This window comes from Phodopus roborovskii, unplaced genomic scaffold, assembly GCF_943737965.1.
Source record: "Phodopus roborovskii unplaced genomic scaffold, PHOROB, whole genome shotgun sequence".
NCBI lineage: Eukaryota > Metazoa > Chordata > Mammalia > Rodentia > Cricetidae > Phodopus > Phodopus roborovskii.
This window is the reverse complement of record NW_026125281.1, coordinates 13,431,117-13,452,755: the sequence shown is the minus strand read 5'-3', so window position 1 is coordinate 13,452,755 and position 21,639 is coordinate 13,431,117. Positions and strand designations below refer to the sequence as shown.

Sequence of the window (21,639 nt, the reverse complement as noted above, 5' to 3'; positions counted from 1 at the left end):
TAATGTTACCTTTCATGATGGGCTGCAGCAAAGAATAGAAAGCCCATCCCTACCAATGGCAGCCATACCAGGCATTACCCTTTCCTACTGCATTCACAGCTGAATTCAGAATCATTAACACTCTCCAGACAGCTACAGACAAGCAGCTGGAGTTGACACAGGAGTCTGAGTGCTGTGTGTTATCTGTGTCTTTTTCCTTAGCAGCTTTATATGGAATGAGTCCAACAGTTGCACATAATCTGATGCTGACTTTGCAAGTGGTGATAGTAGATATGGAGATGCTAGAAGGCTCTGGAAGATCAGAGGGAAAACATACAGAAACAGGTGACAAATTAGAAATGTGGGGTAAGGTGAGGCAGCCAGGGTCTACATAGCCCACCTTTGAACATCAGCAAGAAGAGAGCCTGGATGGCATAAAGGAACCGTGAATACAACTGATAAGTTTAGGAAGTTCTTTGACACACCCAAACAAAAAGAGCACACCCTAGAGCTGCCCTTCCTCTCCTAGAGAGGAAACAAGTGATCACTGGTCCGAATGTCTGCTAGCTCTGCTTATCCTCCCCACTTTAGGTCTTCCAGAATGACAAAGAATGATTTGGGTTCCTACACAATCCTGTTGTTGCTCTCCTGCTAACCCTTTGCTACACCAGAATGTGTATCAACATAGTAAAGATTCTTGGAAGTCTTACAGAACAAAAATTGGCCTAATGTACTACTTTACAAACAGACTCAATTCTAGTACTCAAAAAATTCTACTTCAATAACCACATTATTAGAAGACAGAAATGAACTAGAAGCTAAATGCATGAGGATATAAACTAACTCCAGTAACTACACAAAGTCTAGTAAGACCAGTTTACATTGGAAAGACTTGATGGAGGAAAACTGTGTTTCCCTCAAATATAAACTATATTTAAATAGTCATAAGCCAGTAGAATACTCAGAACTTCTGATGGTAAGTTCCTGGAGTCGGGGTTGGGGTGAAGGAAGCCTAGCAATTCCTATGGTCCATCTAACCTTACCCAGGAGCAGGCTACATTGTAAATAGCCAATCTAACATTCTAGGAAATTCTCTGAGACTTTCTAAATGAGAAAAATTTTTTAGGTAAATTACTAATCCTACTTTGATTGTGTTGTGCAATATTAGCTTAACTATGTAAAACCGTGTTACATTTGTTTATGTTGTGGAATATTTGTCTTGCTGTTTCACCTTGCCTGACTAAGGCACCTGATTGGTCTAATAAAAAGCTGAACTGCCAATAGCTAGGCAGAATGGTACAGGTAGGGCTGGCAGACAGAGAATAAGTAGGAAGAAGGATCTAGGCTTGGGGGAGATAGAGGGAGGCACCAGGAAGATGCCAGGGTCCAGCCAGTCAGACAGACACTGAGGAAGCAGGAAAGAGGGATGTGCAGAATGGAAGGCAAAAAGCCCCGAGGCAAAATACAGATATAGAAACAAGTTAATTTATAAGATCGAGTGGGGCAAGCATAAACTGAAGGCTGAGCTTTCCTAGTCAATTAGAAGTCTCCACGCTGGTGTTTGGGAGCTGGATGGTGGGAAAAGAGGTGAACTACAGATTATGTTTCCCTTGGAAGGTTTCAATCAGAATGGAGCACTAGTGTGGGGGTTGCTTTCTGTGTGGTTGTGCTTCTACCATGCACTCTGCTAAAAGGAGCAGTAAGTATCCAAGAGAAAACATCTTCTTGAGATCCTGATTGAAGAGCACGTTATTTCTGGGGATTCCTGCACTCCTTTTTAGCAATTTCCTCAAATTATATTTGTAGCTTTTACCTTTCCAGCTGGAGACTTACCATGAAATCTTATTAACGTCGACCCCTGCTCACTTCCCTGCTGCCTGTGCCTTTGCCGTGGTAAAATTAGTTGAGACAGAAGCAGGCAAGCCCGCCCCACAAACCCTGACGTCAAAGGCACCCAAGAGGCCTGGAGGAATAAGCTCTCCCAGGAACTGAGAGGGTTCTATCCCACGGCACCCCGAAAGCCTAGTCTAAGAACTGACCTACTCACCTATAGGAAAAGTCTGCCTTAGCACGCCTAGAAGTAAATTCTTCCCTTAGCTGATGTTCTCTTAGCTGCCTATTTAAAGCCATTTTTATGTCAACACACATCTCTAGAGCAAAGGGTAACAGACCAGATGAACAGAACATATTTAGACCACATGCAGTGGTAACAGCCATGATGGTTTTAAACTGAAAACATTCCTTGGTGTTAAAAAAATAAAAATCGTGGAATTGACTGTATTTAAGGAATCAGAACATAACAGTCAGCAATACATTGGTTATTGGCTGCAAAATCTTTGTTTACTTCTCAAACTGTCTCTTATAAATTCTCAAGTGGGAAAAAAATAAATCACTCCAGAAATTTTATACAAAATAAATTATTAATATGTCTAAAACATAAAAAAGGAAAGGGGAGGTACTTCAAGGCAGGAATTACTTGCATTGTGCAGTGACCCTGAAAAGAGCCTATGAAATTCTCGTATTTTTCATTCTCAGGCCAATAATGATTTTATATTACATAATCAAATTCTAAGAGATGGCTTAGGCATCCCTGATGTTTAGGCATTTTCCTATAACCATTCTGTAAACGTTGGACAATCTATTTCATTATGAGGGAATTCTACAGGATCCAATAATAGAAAAAAGCAGCCCTATCTGTGGAGGAGCCTTGGTACTTCTGTTAATGCTGGACACCATGTTAAGTGATTCAAGCTCAAGCGCTGATAAGGGACCATCTGCCTCTGAGCTTTGTGTTTATCCTGGAGAGATAATGGGTGGTTTTCCACAGTGAGACACTCCTTACCTTCCTCACACAGACCTTCCTTTCCCATAATGCTCTGTGTTTTTCTGGCCTAGAATTCTTTCTGGTCACAAAAGAAAACCGAAATGAAATGATGCTAGCTGTTGCCTCATCAAAGCTAAGAAGATAAAATGATTTAACTGCTAAAGCACACGCTGGGGGAAGTTCAACACAGTCGAGAGTGGCTTCAAAGACTCAAAAACAATCTGAAAGATTCTAAAAGAAAATTCTGTTTGTTGTCGTTCTTATTTTTAAGGAAGGGAAAGAAAGTTGTCTAGGGAAACATGCATGATTGGTGCTTGTAGAAGATAAATCATTGACTAATTGCAGTCATGGAGTAATAATGGTATTGAGTCTTGGGCGAGCTACTCTGTGGCCAGGACAAATAGCTTGTAAATTTAGCTAACACTTAATAAAGTATGCAAATAATTATTTTCCAACAGATCAGTGCCAGTACTATGATACCAATATGTGTCATGTGTGAACTGGACACCAAACCTAGTCTTCTTGTTTACTGCTGTTACTAAGATTTGTTTTTTTCTGAATCCTATTTTGAAAACTGCAAAGATGAATTAAGGTTGGAGAGATGTTCAGCAATTAATTAACTTGCTGATCTTGCAGAGGACCTGTGTTTGGTTTCCACCACCCATTCCAGAATGCTCACACCCTCCTGTAACACCAGTTCCTGGGACTCTGACCACTTTCTGGCCTTCATGGGTATCTGCACATATGTGGCATGCACTGACACATACACATAAATATTCTTTAAAACTTCAATAAATAATTGACCTTGTAATAGCAATTGACTCCCTGAAATGTAAGCCAAAGTTAGTCCTAGCACCTTGATGAGTTACATGCTAATTCCATAGACAACTACCAAATCCTAATTCACACTCCTTAAATGCTAATATAAAAAGGTCTCAGATTCCTCCTGGGAACAATAATTCTTCTTATCAAGGCCCTCCAGATGTCCAGAAATGTTACATTTTAAAAACCTGTCATTTTAATTCTGAAACTAAAGTTATTTCAAAAAGCACAGCTGAAATAAATCTGAATTATTTTAAATATTTTTAAGAGAACAACTACCATGGAATTCCACCCTCTTTAGTTCCAAGAGCTTAAATGAAACATTCATGCATTAAATTCAAAGGCTGACTGTCAAATAACTTCACTTTAATAAAAATTTGAATGATGTGCCTTAGGGCATTATTAAATATCAAATAAAAAGAACACATCTATAAATCTGATTTCCGAGTATAATTTTATGTAGAACTACGAATACATTTGTATTATACATTTCAAGACAAAAGGATAAAAATACACTCATAAAAGGACAAAATCTGAATTAGAAATTTGGAGGGATTTCCCCCTTTGAAAAAAGATATCTCAATTGTAATTAGTTAAAAACCTAGAAAAAGTAAATGTCATCTTTCTGTCAAATAATTAAGGATCTGGAATATACAAAATCTCATTAGCACTATGAGATTTCTATCTCTGTGTGAGAAAGACAGAGGGACAAAGGTCACACAGAAAATAGTGACGGTTGTTTAGATACTCAGGAGGAACTCTGGTTTAGACTTGCTATGAATCAAACACCCAAGGCAATAGTATTATGTCATTAAAAGTGTCATTTACAGTTAATTATATTCACAAGAGAGTGCCAGCGATGGTCTGGAAAACCTCCGAAGTTACCACTCACCAGGCCCTTACACCTCTCCATGAGCCTCTTCTGTGGCCCTCTCCTCTTCCCTCCTCTCCTCTCCTCTCCCCTCCCCTCCTCTCCTCCACTGGGCTCTTTTTTTCAACTTCACGGCCGTTTACACCCTTCTGGTTACTACCCTATTCCTCGTTTAAAAATGAAAGCAAGGCACAAACAGGTCCAGTCTATAAATCCAGACTTCCTTCTTCATGCAAAACACCCTCTCTTAACAAAACCAGTTTCCCTGTGTGTTCAGGGCTGCAGTCTTCCAAATTTCCAATTCTTCAGTACCAAGATCTGTCCCCAAGAACAAACTGGTCAGCTGCACCCTCTGCTCCTTCCCTGTACACAAAGACAAGTTCTGGTATCTCTTGTGATCGAAATGAAATCTATCCCAGGATCCTGCCTCACCTGACATAGTTGATCATGATAAATACATAAGGTACACATGTATAAAATGTCACAATGAATACTGTTAATCTGTGTGCTTGATGTGTTGGTAGCTCTTTTAGGAAGACCAGTAAAGCCAGACAGAGTTAATGCACTAAGGCACTGTAGCTCACCCTTCTGATGGCACTGGAAGTACTTTGAGAAACCACTTGGTAGCCATTTCTAAAGTTAAACAAACACCCTTTTGAAAAGTGCCCAGGGTGTGGTACCTGTAACACTACCCCTCTAGTAACTTCAGTCGTGGAAACATGCACCCTTCATTGCCAAGCCACTCACAACATCAGGGTAGAGACCTCAGCTGAGCTGCTGCCAGAAAAAGGGAGCCTTCCAGTCAAGCTGCGTACATCAACTTTTCAGCTTCACTGTTCAAGAAAGGGACTACTTTAGGGAACGAATGACCCAACTTTCTTGTCTTTTGATTAACTATACTGTGAAGGCCCATATAAGATCTCATAACTACTTGGTGAAATAACCCCTCTGATACATTTCAATGCCACATACATTTTTCCTCTATGCCAAATTCTTCCATATTTTATACAGACTAATTTTTCTGATTCTTAAGTTAGATTTTCAACTTCATGAATTAAGAAATTTCCAGGAGGTTGGGAAAGCCTGCCATTGGGCATGCATGGGAAAGTGCTCGCAGACCACTAGACCATGGGGACTCAGATCTATCCAATGGACTAATCCTTTGACAGATTCATAATATGATGGAATTGATAGAGAAGATGAGAGATAGGAGCAATGCCTGCATGGAGGAAGAAGATGACTAAAGAATGTCCTTTGGGCTCTGTCCTGTGCTGGCCTTTTTCTGTGTGCTTCCTGTCTCCATGAAGGTCCTCTATCACAAGGCTGTAGCACCATCATGTTCTTCCCGGGCAGACAAGAGGAACAACCATGAACTGGACTCTGAAACCCTAAGTTAAAACAACTCCTTTCTCCATAAGTTGTTCCCAACAGATATCTGTTCTGAGCAGTGAGAACATTAACCAGTCATCTCTACATCTCTACCCATGAAACTTTAGCAACCTTCCTATCAGCCCACTATTATGATAGACAGGTATCTCTTTATCAAGATGTTCTAACTCCAACTCTTTATCTTTCTGAACCCAAAACAACCTCCTCCAGCTTTCTTGCTGTTATTCAATTGAGTCCTACCCATGGTTTCCTAAGACCCAAACATTAGTAATTAACCTGACAATTCCATCTCCTGCTACCCTTACCCAGTTCATCACTGGATATCATCTACAATTTCTGTTTCAGATGCATTCCCTACTCTTCATCACCACTGTTTCTAATCTAAGATCCAGGCCTCCATGTCTCTCACTTTGGCTACCCAACATATTTCTAAAATCTTTCTACTCCGTCTATGGTTCACTTTAATTCGACCTGTTCAATTTCTTCTTAGAGTGTTCTAATAAAAAGAGACATGAAATAAAGTCCATCCCCTGAATCAAAGTCTTTACAGGTTTATTGATATGTCCACAAATAGTGTGACTGACATCTGCCACTTGCATCTAACCTACCTCACCCTGTATTTCTATACTCCAAACACATGAGGCGTTCCTTTGGGGACCTCAGTGGACCCACACCTTACCTCCCCATAGCCAGAACACTTGGAAGCCTTCACAGAAAGATGTTTCTCTTCCTAGATGTTCCTCTGGCACTTCCTTAGTTCATCTCATTCACACAATGTACTAATTACCATTTGCAACTGTGGAATTTTGAGTGCTATTTCTCTACTGTCAGACTTCTTATCCCAGACTCCAGGATCTATGAGAGCAGATATCATGAATGCCTTTCCCTGGGCACACCTACAATCAGTGAGAAAATGTTCTCAATAGTGATTTTGGACTTAGTTCATTTTAGCCCTTTAGCTCATCTACTTTGAGGTTGGGCCTAAAGCACCCTTGGACTTTCTCTTTTTAACATCTGAATTACTATATACTTCTTCCCACTCCTAATGATGGTGCATTTGCTGGATTTCATCATCTCAAATTACGAGAAGTGGAAGAGTAACTACACTGGCCAACTGAGAAAGGAGAGGAAACGAGGCTGGCTGCTTCATATGTGCAGTTCTGAGGAACTTCCAATTGACCTGAAGTCAAACCAGGTATAATAATGCATGAAACAAAAAGGACCACCTGATTTATCATTAATGGGGTATGAGAATGCATCAAAAACATATTAAAATGAGACTTTGGGATACTGGGTTAAGGTAACTTGTTTCCTTGTCTAATCTCACATACCCTGATGCAGATGAGCTTGACCGCAGTCTCGCTGCCTACTGAAACGCGGCTCGAATGACTCTGTCACTCAGGGGCTGGGTAGGTCGGAAATTGTCTCCCAAAATTCCATCACAGCCTTCTACAAGCTCTGCCCCCTTAACGTGTGTTCTCAGCCTTCGGAATTCTTCTATCTGAAAAGAGAAGCAGAAAAAAGGATTAGTCACTAGCCACACATTCACAAGTTCACAGATTCATGAACAACTTAAAATGTGCACAGATGACAGTGTTAGAGAGAAAATGACAGGTAAACTTCAAAAGGAGAAAAACAGAGCCGGAGAGAGCTCAGTGGGTAAGAAAGAATTTTGCCCTTGCTGAGGGCCTGAGTTCAGTGCCCAGCACTTACATCAGGCACCTCACAGCTGCCTGAAACTCCAACTCTAGGGATATGTCGCCCACTTCTGGCCTCCAGAGGTACTGTACTCACAGAATGCATACACACACACACACACACACACACACACACACACACACACTAAAATAACAATAAAAAATAGAGCAAGAAAAGAGATTTGGTTGTTCCAGATCTAAGGATATGAGACAAGGCCTTTAAAGGAAGACAGTAGGAGTCCAGGTAACTCCAAATCAGTAGAAACCTACTGAGTTTGTTAATGTGAAAATCCTAACATAAAAACAATTTTTGTATCAACTTAAAGCACACATACACAGAAAAGGATAAAGAAAGGAGTAAATGTTGCTAAAAATTTCCCAAGTGCACTCCTACCCAACATGCTCAGATGCCACTATGTGTCAGCACTGGTTACTTGCTAAAGTTGCTACAAGAATTCATGAATTCATGAGGTATCTTTGCCAGGCAGTCATTTGACAGAGGATTATAGGGCCTAGAATATATAAAGAACCCCCTAAAATAGTAAACATTAAGAAAATAAACAACCTGCCAGGCAGAGCCAGCTGGCGCCTGGTCTACAGAGTGAGTTCCAGGACAGCCAAGACTACACAGAGAAACCCTGTCTCAAAATACAAAAACAAGAACAGAAAAGAGAAACAAAAGAAAGATAAAAGGAAAGAAACAACCTAATTTGAGAACAGCCTATGGGAACTGAAAAGACTACTCAGCAGCTAAGAGTTCAAACTGCCCTTACAAAGGCTCTAGTTTAGTTCCCAGCACCCACATCACTAGCTGCAAAATCATCAGTAACTCCAGCTCTAGAAGACCTGACACCCTCTTCTGGACTCCAGGGGCACAGGCACTCACACGCACATACCCACACAGAGACACATACACATAATTTACAAATAAATTAGAATTATTTTTTAAGATGGGCTATGAACTGAACAGAGAATTGTCATGTGTGTAAGAAAGACCTTAAGAAGCAACCCTTAATTAAGACTCAACATCCTTAGGCATTAGGGAAATGCAGGCTAAAACCACTTTAAGATTCCATCGCTCCGAAGTTAGAATGGTCATACTGCCTTCATCAATAACACCAACAATTAACAAGTACTAATGTGGATATGGCAAGGGGAATTCTTGTGCGCTGCTAGTGGGGGCGTAAACTAATGTGACCACTTTGGAAATAAATCTGGAGGTTTAAAAAAAAAACACAAGAAATAGAACTACCATATGATCAAGCTGTATCACTTTATCACTTCTGGATATAAACCCAAAGAACTGTATATCCTACTACAGACATGCTTGCACATCCATGTTCATTGCTCTTCTATTCGTAATAGATAGGAAATGGAATCACACCAAATGTCCATCAACCAATGAATGAGTTTAAAAAAAAAAAAAACTATAGTCCACACACACACACACACACACAGTGGGATAATGTTCAGTCGTAAAGGAAAATGGCATCTGCAATGAAACTGGAAAGATTATACTAAGTAAGGTAGTAACTCAGACCCAGAAAGACACAAGAGGGGGACGGGTAGGCTGTGGTCAGTTGAATGCAATTGGCCCCCATAATCTCATAGGCAGTGTCACTATCAAGAGGTGTGGCTTTGTTGGAGTGGGCGTAGCTTTGTTGGAGGAAGTGTGTCACTGTGGGGGTGGGCTTTGGGGTTTCCTATGCTCAGGATACTACCCACTGTCTCAGTCCACTTCCTGTTGCCTTCAAGATGTAGGACTCTCAGCTACTCCAGCACCATGTCTGCCCACATGCCTCCATGTTCCCCACCATGATGATAATGAACGGAACCTCTGAGACTGTAAGCAAACGCCATCAATTAAATGTTTTCCTTATGAGAGTTGCTGTGGTCATAGTGTCTCTTCACAGCAGTAAAAACCCTAATTAAGACATTAACATAAACAGCTGCCAGCTGTTAGCTGCTCAGGAAGGGAGAATCACTCTTGATGGAGAATATGACCACAGTAGGTTTTCCATGCTCTAATGGATGGCTCTGTACCCATGCACTTATGGGTAGTGCTAATTGTACTTATTAGATTATCACAGAAGAGGAAGAGGAGGAAGAGGAAGAAGAAATGAGGTTTGGGGGGATATGAGTAATACTGGAGAGTATGTATATGACTCTTCCATTATATGCATGTATGAAATGTTTAATTAATTAATTAACTCATGGTTTCCCTCATCAGAATACTGCCCCTGCCTCTCCTCTAGCCCTGTGGAGAACCCGAGTATAAAGGACTCTGGGGCTCTTCAAATGTCTAAGCCCATCTTCTGTTCTTAGCAATTCTTCAGCCCATCTCCCATCTCAATAATCTCTTGCTTGGGACACGTGGAGGTTTCCAGGCTTCTGAGGCCCTTGCTCTGACCCTGTCAGGTTTGAACCCCATGTGAATGTGAGAATGTGAGAAAAGCTAAAACAGGGAGCAGAAACCGTCATGTGCATCCCCCAAGCCCATGCTACCTGAGAAATCCACAGCATCGGTTAACATCACTAAAACACTACACAGCAATATGAAATGGGTCTTTACGTGCAGGAGGAAACTGGGGCCAGAGAAGCCAAGAAAATCTCCACATTAGCCATTGCCCCAAATCTTACTGTTCCAATCCACCTGGCTCTTCCCAGTGCACAACAACCATGTCAGAAGTTCTAGTCAGATGGGTACAACTGTGCCCTTCACGGCCATGGTACTGAGCACTGTGGTCTGAACAACCACCCCAGTCAACATTGTTAAACCAGAAAGCCTGTGGCTACAGAGGTCTATAACACAAGAATTCTGTCTACAGTGCAGGAGGTCAACTAACTCAGGACTTCACACTAAAATCTCAAACATAAAAAGGGCCAGGAAATCTTTAAATGACAGCCAAAGCCTAGGAGTGTGTTCTCCTAAGCCCCCCAGCATCCCAGTTCAGTCCACTCCCTTAAGTGTTGGAACACAGCTGGGGAAAATTAAATGAGGGATTAGACTAGCAGCCTGATTGCAAAGATGACCTGTAATGTATTATTTTTCCATGTCTCCAAATACTGATTGATTTTTTTTTTTAAGTGAGGGAAGTCTGGACCATCTGGAACTGCCCTGTTGATTTGCTCGTCTACTGTGCTTACATAAAGGGTTTACATAGCAGTGCTAGTCAGGTAAGCAAGGCGCTATTAAATCAACATTGTTTTTTCACTAGATCTTCTTGGGGTCTCACACAGAGCCCTCTGCCTAGGGCAACTGAATGCTTTCTAGGACTGAGGCTTCTGTCAGTGTTTGCTTTTCCCTTAACGTTGGTTCCCACGGATAGAGATGGAAAGACCCCGGGGGCACAGAATCCTGCTCTATTTCAAAGAGAATACAGTGATGAGGGAGTGGGCTTGCATCCACATAACCGCCATGGTCTCGTGGCTCTTGCTCCCTGGGACCTAAATGACCAAACGATATCACCTCTTGTGCCCCAGTTCCCTCCGTGCAACAGAGATGACAATGATGGCAGTAACACCGAGGAGACATAAACGGCGAAGAGTCCATGCACAACCACTCAGCATCGCTCAGCCGTGCCCCACAAATACTAATTACTAACAAGCCCCCAACTGTGCAACTTCATTATCTGTCAAACCTTGCGTACTGGAGATCAGTCTTTGGCTGAAGTTGATAGCGAATCAATCCGATTGGAAAGCTTAAAGCCCCGCCTCTCAGCATACACTTTAAACTAGATGAAGAAACTGCAAAGTCCATGACCCATGGGGAGGGCAAGTGACAAGCAGTGCGGACTAGAAACTTAGCTGCCCAAGCACATCATAGGAACTCTGACATTTTTCACTGACTCTGAAGCTTTTAAAAACTCCATTAATTTTATGTTTTCTTTTCCTAAGCTGAAGGCTCATCCTTCAAGGCCGGATCTCAGCCGGGAGCATGTTCTGTGGAAAATGAAATCTTGAGAGGAGACGGCACCAGACGCCAGTCTCAATCATTTCACTCTGCAGGCGACTACTTCACTTCAAGAGAGAGATTCTCCCTGAGCACGGTGACACTGAAGAATTCAAACATCAGCTGAGATGGAAGGGAAACTCCTCGTCTTGCTGAAATGTCGTTTTTCTGAAATAACCACCCCTCAAAACCCTTTATCGGTTTAAATGGTTTCCAGTGCATGTGGAATCAGCCCAAGCCAAAACGAGAGGCTATGATGAATGAGTAATGTTTCAAGATAACAGCCTTAAACTCAGAGAGCAGGCACTAGAGACAATCACTACTGCAGGGAAGCAAACATGTGGGATAGATCACCATATGGAACTGAAACATGCCGTTCATTTTTAAATAACCTGAAGTAGAGAAGATGATGAGGATGGAAAAGACCAGAGACATGAGTGGGTGTCCTGTACCCTGGTAGAAGCCCCATCTCCCGAGGATGGGCTTAGCTGAACAGCTGCTGCCAGAGATGCAACCCAACTGGTCTAAGGCATCTAGTCAACCTATTCAACCTCACAGACACCCAAACCAAACTGCTGACTAAAGCCCAACTCTAAAACTGTTTCATTCTGAGAAGTGCATTCAAGAGGCTAATTTCCATGATTTGCAGTTTGAGGCACATTATCTTACAGGAGATCCCAAGTTCCAATGGCCATCCAATCTAACCAACTTATTTTGATTGCTATTTCCTGTGTCATCCTGCTACAAAGAAAACAATACACTGAAGTCAGTGTCACCTATTAACTCTTCCACCATGGACATTTTAGTGTTTCTGTGTGTACTGGCTGGTCTTGTGTGTCAACTTGACACAAGCTAGAGCCATCAGAGAGGAAGGAGTCTCAGCTGAGGAAATGCCTCCATGAGATTCAGCTGTAAGGCATTTTCTCAACTGATGATCAATGATGGAGGGCCCAGCCCATTGTGAGGGGAGCCATTTCTGGGCTTGTGGTCCTGGGTTCTGTAAGAAGCAGGCTGAGCAAGTCATGTCATGGGAAACAAGCCAGTAAGCAGCTCCCCTCCACAGCCTCTGCATCAGCTCCTGCCTCCAGGTTCCAGCCCTAATTGAGTTCCTATTCTGACTTCTTCCAATGATGGACTATGTTCTGCAAGTGTAAACCAAATAAACCCTCTTTACAGTCATTCTCTTTCAATGCAGCAATAGAAACCCTGAGACATCAGGTTTGGGCCACAAATAACATTTGAGTGTAGGTGTCTCTGCAAGGTACTGACTTCGGTCCTTGTGATTCCATACACAGAGAAGGAGGGAAGTCAGACACAGGAAGGCAAATACTGTTTAACCTCACTTATATGTGATATAACACATAGGTCACAGAAGAAGAGGGTACAATGGTGGTTACCAAAAGCTTTCAGGAAGTAGAAATGGGGTCGAGATGGCCAAAAATCTAAAGTCTCGGTTTTATAACGGGTTCCGGGGATACACTATATAGGACAGCATTTACTGCTAACAACATCGTGCTGTGACTTAAAAGTATTAATGAGCTAGATCTTGAGTTATGTGCTCCCACAAACAATGCATAATACTGATATGGGCCACGAGAGGAAATGCTGGGGGCTTGTCTTAGTTTCTTTCCTGTCACTTTGAAGTCACAATGACCAAGGCAACTTATAGAAGAGTTTTATCTGGAGCTGTGGTGGCTTGAATGAGAGCAGCCCAGATAGGTTCACAAGTTTGAATACTTGGCTCCCAGTGATGGAACTGTTTGGAAAGGATTAGGAGGTGTGGCCTTGTTGGAGGGTGTGTCACTGGGGGTGAGCTTTTGCCATCCCCAGTTCTTTCTCTCTTTCTTCCCCTAGCTGATGGATAAGGACATATATAGTAATATAGTATTTATGATTTACTAAAGCTTGCCTGGGGGTACAGAATACAAAGCTAGCCACAAGTCATAGAGCCAGGCACTGGTGATACTCACCTTTAATCATGTAGCTCAGTGGAACCTTGAACTAACAGAGATCCATCTGCTTGTCTCTTGAGTCCTAGGACTAAAGGTGGTATACCACCACTGCCTGGCTCTATGGCTAGCTAGTATGGATGCCAGGATTAAAGGGTCTCATAGGAGATTAGTTCTCCACCCATGCCAAGAAGAAGACAGCCCTTTGGCCTGTCTGTTCCCAGGCTCCCTGCCATGATGGTCACAGTCTCACACTCTGAGACAGTAAGGCCACAATAAACTTGTTCTTCTACAAGTTGCTTTGGTCATAGTGTCTTCAGAGCAATAGAAAAGTAACTAAGACGAAGGCGATGAACAATTTTGCAGCCCTGATGGTGTCAACTGTTTCATGAGTATGTATTTATTCCCAAATCCATCAATTGTACATATCTCTATGGAGATTTTTTTGCTAAATATGTACAGCTTTTATTATTAGTCATATTTCAATGAAATGGTTTAAGTTCAGAGTAGCATCATGATTCCCAGCACTAGAAGTCTTCTAGCACCTCAATAATTAGTGACTCTTTATGGACTCCTTAATCTAGACATGTTTCCTTGAGGAAGAATTAGCTAAGATAAAGAATATCCTCTCTCCAGGCACGCTGATGCCAACTTTGCTCTTATTCCCATCTGTAGCCCACAGCAGCCCCAGGCGAAGCTGATATCCTTCCCATTTCTGTCGAGCTGCTGTTGAGCCACACACTAAAACTCCCTCCAGAAGCACGGGTCACTGAGGCCGCATCCACCAGGGATGTGCTTTTATCACACCAGACAGGAAATGCTCATACACAGCATCACAAGAGGTTCTACAAGAACCACATTTTAAGGGAGAGCAGGAGTCTCCAAGGTGGGGTAGCCTTATGGCACCAGCTCCACCTCTCCAAGGGTTCACAGGATGATGCAAACCATGTCAGCATAAGACTCCCAGAGGACTAGAGACTCAGCATGAGAGTAAGAACTCAAAAATGTCCCAGAAGGGTCCTTTATATTGACTATCTGTTGCAATCGTGTGTTTATTGGGTTAAATCATCATTTGGATCAAATCCAAATGGTTTTTTGTTTGTTTGTTTGTTTTGTGTTTACATGTATATACTCATATAATGGCTATGTTTCCACTAGGCAGGTTCTGGGGCTGCCCATCACCCTCACTCACACTTACCTTCAGAACCTCAGAGTTTTGGAATTAGAATGCATGGTTTGGGGATGAGTGCAGGGTGAGGTGCACAATAGTTCTTGAAATGACTCTGAAGAATGGAAATGAAAACCACCAGCTCCTACACTACACCTGCTCAGTCAGCATCTCATTGAAGCCCAGAGATGTCCCGTGGCTGTGTGTACACACACAAGTCTGAGACCTACGAGAAGCCTGGCCTTTTTCTGTACTGTGACTACAGAATACTTAAGGCTAGCTGAAACATACTTGTTTCTTTTAGGCTAGTTCTACTCCCTATATACAACTCTCCCAAGCAGATGTTCCACATCTCTGGCATCTCCAACATGCTGGGGTCTGCAATTCAATCCAGGCTTCACTCTCAATGCTTCATACAATGGACTCTTGGGGCCTCCATGTAGAACCTTCTGCGATAACAGAGCTGGCCTCAGTAGCTTTCCTTAATCGAGGAGGAAGATTCCACAACTACCTTACTTCAATGTCCTTCATGATCTAAAGCCAGAACCACATGACAGATGCTGCCAAGTTGGGCTGCTTGCTTGGGGTGAAGCCTGATTAATGTTTGCATAAACTTTGTTTTGCTTTTTAGCTGTAGAACATTCTTTGTTGCAGGATTGGCTGTGTGGAGTTTCACACTAAGACTGGTGTTCTTTTTATTCCATTCTGCACCAGGACTCTCTTTACCTCCTTCAACATAAGCCTTGGCTCCAGCATAAAATTTCCTGGCACTTGTTTTCTCCTGAAACTGTATGCTCTGTGTTTCTTTTCACCCTGCTTGCCCCTTTCAGTGATTTGCAGTAATAAGCATGATTAGTAATAACTCCTACGAGTCAATATTGTGACAGTAAATAGTAACTTGTCTTAAATCTCCTTTGCCAAAGAAACCAGTCTGACACTCTCCTTACATCTTTATCCTATAAACAAGGAAGAAACCTTCATGGTAGACCCTGCTTTTGAGTACTGTCACATTGCCAACACCCAAAATTTGGAAGTGACCTCTTAAAACCATAGCCATGTCATTTGTTTTTGGTTTTGTTTCGTTTAGCCTCAGGCAGATATTTAGGTCACCTGCAAAGGGCAGCCACATTCTTTGCCAGAATATGACAAGAATGGTCTCTAGCCCAGTTGTTAATATTGTTACAAAGGGAAACCTCCTGAGCTGGGCCTCCATAGCGCACATCATTCTCAGCACTACTGTCCTCTGAGTTCATACTAGGTGGCCCATTAAGCCCTGGTTACAGATTTCAAAAACTTTCCGAGCCCAAAGTCCCAAAGTCTTCTACCTTGCTCCAAAGAAATGTAGTCAGGCCTGTCAGAGCAGTAGCCTATTCTCTGGTACCAGCTTCTGTGTTAGTTACTTTTCTATTGCTGTGACAAAGTACCATGGCCAAAGCAACTTAGAAAGCAATTGATTTCAGGCTCATAGTTGCAGAGGGTTAGAGTCCATGACCATCATGGTGGTGAGCATGGCAGCACTGAAGAATGGGCTGTCACTGGAGCATCTGCTAAGAGCTCATATCATGATCTCTAAATAGAAGGCAAATAGAGCTAACAGGGAATGGTGTTGACATCTGAAATCTCAAAGCCCGTCCCCAATGATACACCTCCTCTAACAAGGCCACACCTCCTAATCCTTCCCAAACAGTTGCATCAACTGGGGGCCAGGGTCTTAAACACATGAACCTACAGGGGCCAACTTCATTCAAACCACCACAGCTATGGATGTAGATGAAAAGCTACCATCGGCATTCCAGATCAGCTGAATTATTTTCATGCATGGTCATGGTGTGAACCAAGTCTTCAGGGTAATAGCCCTCCCATTCCCATGTGGTGCAATAAAACCCTCCAGACACTCAGCTGTGTCCCTGGCTTATCATATTTCCTCATCTGTATATAACAGCACGTGCATCTTAGGGAAGAGGATGTACTCAGCGCCTGCAAGGCCCTAGGCTTGATACCCAACACAGACATGACCTAGATCCTACAGACCACATACACATCACACTCTGACTCAGGCTGTCGGCTCAAGGTCTGTCCTTATATAAAACAGAGAATGGTTAGAGAGAAGACAAGACAAAGAAGAAAATATACAGCCATCCCCCTTTGCTCAGTGGCACTGTGTCAGGCTAAAAGAAAAAGGAAGAACAAGAGAATATAGATAATAAGAGAACAGAGCTAAGCTAAGAGGGAAGCGTAGACAGGGTGGGATAAGAAAAGAGTAACAATGACCAACCCTCGTCTCTTGATATATATTCATCTCTTGATGGATGTACGGCATTGTTCCATCAGCATATTCTAGCGATGCTATATGGTTCTGTCTCCATTTTAATGACCACCAAAATAGGAGATACCTTAAAATTTCTATCATATTAGACATTTGACATTTTTATTGTGTTGTGTAAACCTCATTTCTAAACAACAATTTAGGTTAAAAATAGTTTTTGTTGTTTCTTGATTTCTAATAATTAGAGCACTTCTTATCTTACTTATATTTGATGGTGATGGGTCATAAGAAGGGGAGAAATTACTCTCATTTAAATCTTCCAAATCATCTGTTTCGCCTCCATAGAGGCTTCAGCCCACTCCTGTTTCTCTAGCACCTGCTGTGGATGTAGTAGTAAGGTGACGTGATTTAGTGCACTTTTCTCAGTGTTTCTTATGACGATGAGGCATTTGGAGGTACCAGCAGCTTTTGTGAGGCTAGACAGTAGCTCAGTTACAAACACTGACCACTGAGGCGGTACAGCAGCTGGTTTTTCCAACTGTGTAGCATGAGACTCTGCTTGCTATTTACCTCTCATTGGTGTTTTACGTACCAGTATTTCTTTCACCTTCTCCTTGCACCCTCTTTAATAATTTACATCTTCTTGATTTTTCCTGACTATAACATCATTCTTTTGACTTCTAATTTTTACTTCCCTCTTGGGAATACTTATATTTTTTTAACATTACTTTCTTTGAAATTCTATGAGAAGCAGAGAGTAAAACCTTCAAGTCAAAAACAGACCTCTCCTAAGATCGTATTTTAGTAAATCAATCTAAAGTGCACTTTCATAGATGCAAACACATGATGTACATATGTGAACCTGCTCTTATACTGTGCAATGGTTTGAAATAAAATGGCCCCCAAGGAGAGTGGCACTATTAGGAGACATGGCTTTGTAAGAGGAAATGTGTCACTGTGGAGGCAGGTGTTGAGGTCACCTATACTCAAGCTACTCCCAGTGAGACAGTTCACTTCCGGTTGCCTGCAAGAAATAAAACTTTGAGCTGCTTCTCCAGGACCACGTCTACCACACAGCTAAATGTTTTCATTTTTAAGAGTTGCCATGGTCATGGTTTCTCTCCACAGCAATAAAAACACTAACCTAAGACACATTGCTTCCTTCTCAGGAGATGTCATGGTGCCCTGTGATCAAAATACCTAAACTTCTAGCCATTCTCATGAGAAGAGGAGTCATGTCTTCCAAACACATATAGAGTTGGCACAGTTTATCTCTCAATATGACTTGGTGACAGAGGGTTAGATGACCTCTAGCCTTACCAAAGGACACCACAAAGCCAGGTTCCCTCTGAAGCTATAAAGAGCAGCAAAGGAATGGCTTCACACTGCATCTGAGAGCGTACTTGGACAGAGAACCAGCACATCATTCTATGGCACACCTGGGAATGTTCACAGTGGCGCTCAGCTTTCACATGCCGAGAGCCAGGCTGATGAGGGATTCCCTATACGATTTCAGGTAGATCATAAATCTGTGACACACTGATGTTAAACAATCATAGAAAATAGTTATCCACTCTAGGTCAACAAAACTGGAGGTTTATCTATTACAGAAGCACCAGTTTACTGTTAAATCTCAAAATTAGATAGCCCAAGGCTCTATTTTTAATATGTAGAGCAAATTTTCTAACTTCTTCATTCCCACCAAACAAAGCTCTACTTTTCTGATATCATTCCTCAGGCCTTCTAGCCTGTACATTACCACAACTGTAATTATCTATACAGTAACTTTCCTTCTCAATGTACCCAAACACTTCTGAGAGGAAAGGTGTGTTTCTCTCTGTGTGTCCCCTGTGCCCAGGTGACACTCAGACAGAGTTTCTTATAAAAACAAATAGTTGAAGAAGAAGAATAGAATTAGGATTTGTCCTATGGAAAATAAGAGCTGAAAGGGATGTAGTAAAAGTTCAAAACCAGGGAAAGGTATGGAGAAGAGGGAAAATGGGGAACTTTAACGTGTTCCCTAGACAAGCAGGAACAAAGATTGAAATGCTACGCATAAGATTTTAAAGAATTAATGCCATACCAAGGAATGCTGAGATTGGGGGAGATGAGCTTTTCCAGGGAATGGCACACCAACTGGTTACACAACACCAGATGGCCAGCCCTGGGGAAGTACGTACAAGTAGCATGCAGATTAAGCAGGTTATGCTTATGTATTTATGAATATATATGTATTTACATATACTTATGTAACAACAACTAATGAAAAGAGAACACATAAACTTGAAAAATGGGGGGGTTACATGGGAGGGGTTCAGAGGGAGGAAATTATGTAATTATAATCTTAAAGTATTTTTAAAATAAAAAATAATGCAAGGAATCAATCTAAAAGTTAATGGACTTGAGTCTCTCACGTTGAAGAAATGATGAGAATAAAAAATAATCATAAAGCTTTACTGAAGAAAACTTTGTGTTTTATTTATTATGTACAATGTTCTGTACTGCATGTATGCCTACACGGTGGAAGAGGGTACCAGATCTCATAACGAATGGTTTGTGAGACACCATGTGGTTGCTGGGAATTGAACTCAGGACCTCTGGAAGAGCAGTCAGTGCTCTTAACCACTGGGCCATGTCTCTAGCCCATGTGTTCTATTTCTCAAGCATTTGGGAGTTGGTGACGAAGGGGAAATACAGCTTTTGAGAATGTGACTCTTAGATCTCTAAAAGACAGAAAGCATTCAAACATCTGTGATGACACTGTAACCATATATGTACAAATGTACTGTCCTATAGGTCAGGCCATGGCCAGGACACTAGAACACAGCCAGAACACACTAGGCAAGCATTCTCCAGAGCTATAACCCTAGCCCCTTCAAAATCATTAAATACATACCAGAGGTGCTGACTCATGTTTTCCCAGCTAACATTCAGCCAAAGCTTACTGTGTATTAATTAGCCTTTACCTTTTTTCTTCTTTGGTACCATGCCTCTTGCTTAACCTCCTAGACTCAAATGAGGTTACCACCTTAGCTTCCCTGTGGATGTGGGTCTTCACACATGGCTTTGGTTAACATTCACAGAATCTATGTGGAACCCAAGGACAGCAAGAGTAAAGCCAGGGAACGATCCAGAATTTCCCAGGGCTTTCTTTGTGGCTCTTACATACCCTCATACATCACAGTATCTTGAATGCTAAGAAAGAACTATTACATGCCTGTCAAACAAAGTCATTATTTCCAAAAAACTGTCTCTTTCCCACCTCTGGAAAAATCCACATAAAGGAATGGTTGGACTAGTCAAAAGTTTGGTGTTTCACAGTGATTTCTATTTGCTCTATAAAGACTAACTTTTAAAATGGAGATCAGAAGTGAGCATTGGTTTGCTTCATCCTTGACCTTTCTGTTGCTTTCCCTGGCTCACAACAGTCAACTTTCATCTGAAAGCTATGACTTATCCAACAAGAACTAAAGCCTAAAACAGACAGTTTCCCTTTACAAGAACATTTGACCTCAGGACTTCACTCTGAAAGGTTCAAAATACATACTCACCTGCAGCTGGGATATAGTTAAAGGGTATCGGAATAATATCCAGGTAACTCCTTCGCTGCAAGGTGGGATGGTGAGAGAGCCTTCATAGACCCAGTAATCCCGCAGAAGAGGGTCTGTGCAAACACATGGAAATGTTACCAAACGGCAAGCTGACCAAATTACAACTCCAGCAATGATTTCCAAAATGGTAGTCCGTCTCTTCTCAGATAGATGACATTTTTAAGTTAGAGCCTCATACACAAAGTCTTAAACTACCATTTGTGGAAAAAATTAAAAAACATTATTAATTCCCTTTATATTTACAGGGATCTCTAGCAATGGCTCACCAGACTTACCTGTCAAGCTTAACGTATTTAGGAAACTATTACCCATTTTTATATTAACTGATTCATAGTTGATTTCTATTAAGCTATGTGTCAAGTACCATTTAGAGTAGTATAAATCAATTTATTGACTCTTTCCAACAAAGGAATGAGACATATTAGCCCCATTTTATATAGGCAAACTAAGTTACAGGATATTAGTAATTTCACACAAAATTGTCAGAGGAATTGAACCCAAGCAGTCTGCCTTCTAAGGCTGCGTTTTTAAACACTCTGTTCGAGCCATCTCAGCATTGTTTCTTCAGTGGTGAGTTACTAAAATCCTAACATGATAAGGAAAGAACAAGTCATGGATTTGAGCTCCTTAGCACTACCTAAGATGAATTCAGGATTAAATATACCAAAGTGAATGTTCAGTGGGGGGGTGGGGGGGAGACAAATTCGTGATGAAGCAGCTAAGTGTAGAAAGAGGGCACAATGGATCCATCTATCTGGCTTTGTTTGAAACACTATGGAACAGCACACAATTTAAGCAGAGAGATGTGGAGACCAAAATGCTACATTAAAAACCACCTTGAACTCCAATCAGAGGTCAGAGTGTTTTGTGTATAATTAGTACGTGTACATAAATACAATTAGGACATTTAAATCATGAAGCTGTAAGGAAATGACCTTATAAAATTAGATACAAAGTTTGTTTCATTCTAGAAATAGTCTGATAGTCTTAGAAGTTTGCCGTTATGTGATGGTTGTAGGGACATTACACTGAGGTGGCAATTTTCCATTTTACAAATGATATCACTGAGAATGTTCTTTCTGGAATAAGGAAGCCGTGGAGAGGGCTTCCT

At 41.6% G+C, this 21,639-nt stretch overlaps 1 protein-coding gene across 1 annotated transcript in view; it reads right to left on the bottom strand.

Annotated features, from left to right (window-relative positions):
• The window catches only part of Ca8 (carbonic anhydrase 8), an 85,919-nt gene that overhangs the window by 8,878 nt on the left and 55,402 nt on the right, over positions 1-21,639 (bottom strand). Inside the window, exons 7-8 of the mRNA XM_051197404.1 lie at positions 20,469-20,581; positions 7,217-7,386 (exon numbers count right to left, since the gene is read on the bottom strand). Coding sequence (XP_051053361.1) covers positions 7,252-7,386; positions 20,469-20,581 — 248 coding nt within the window. The 3' untranslated portion in view covers positions 7,217-7,251. The remainder of the gene's footprint in view (positions 1-7,216; positions 7,387-20,468; positions 20,582-21,639) is intronic.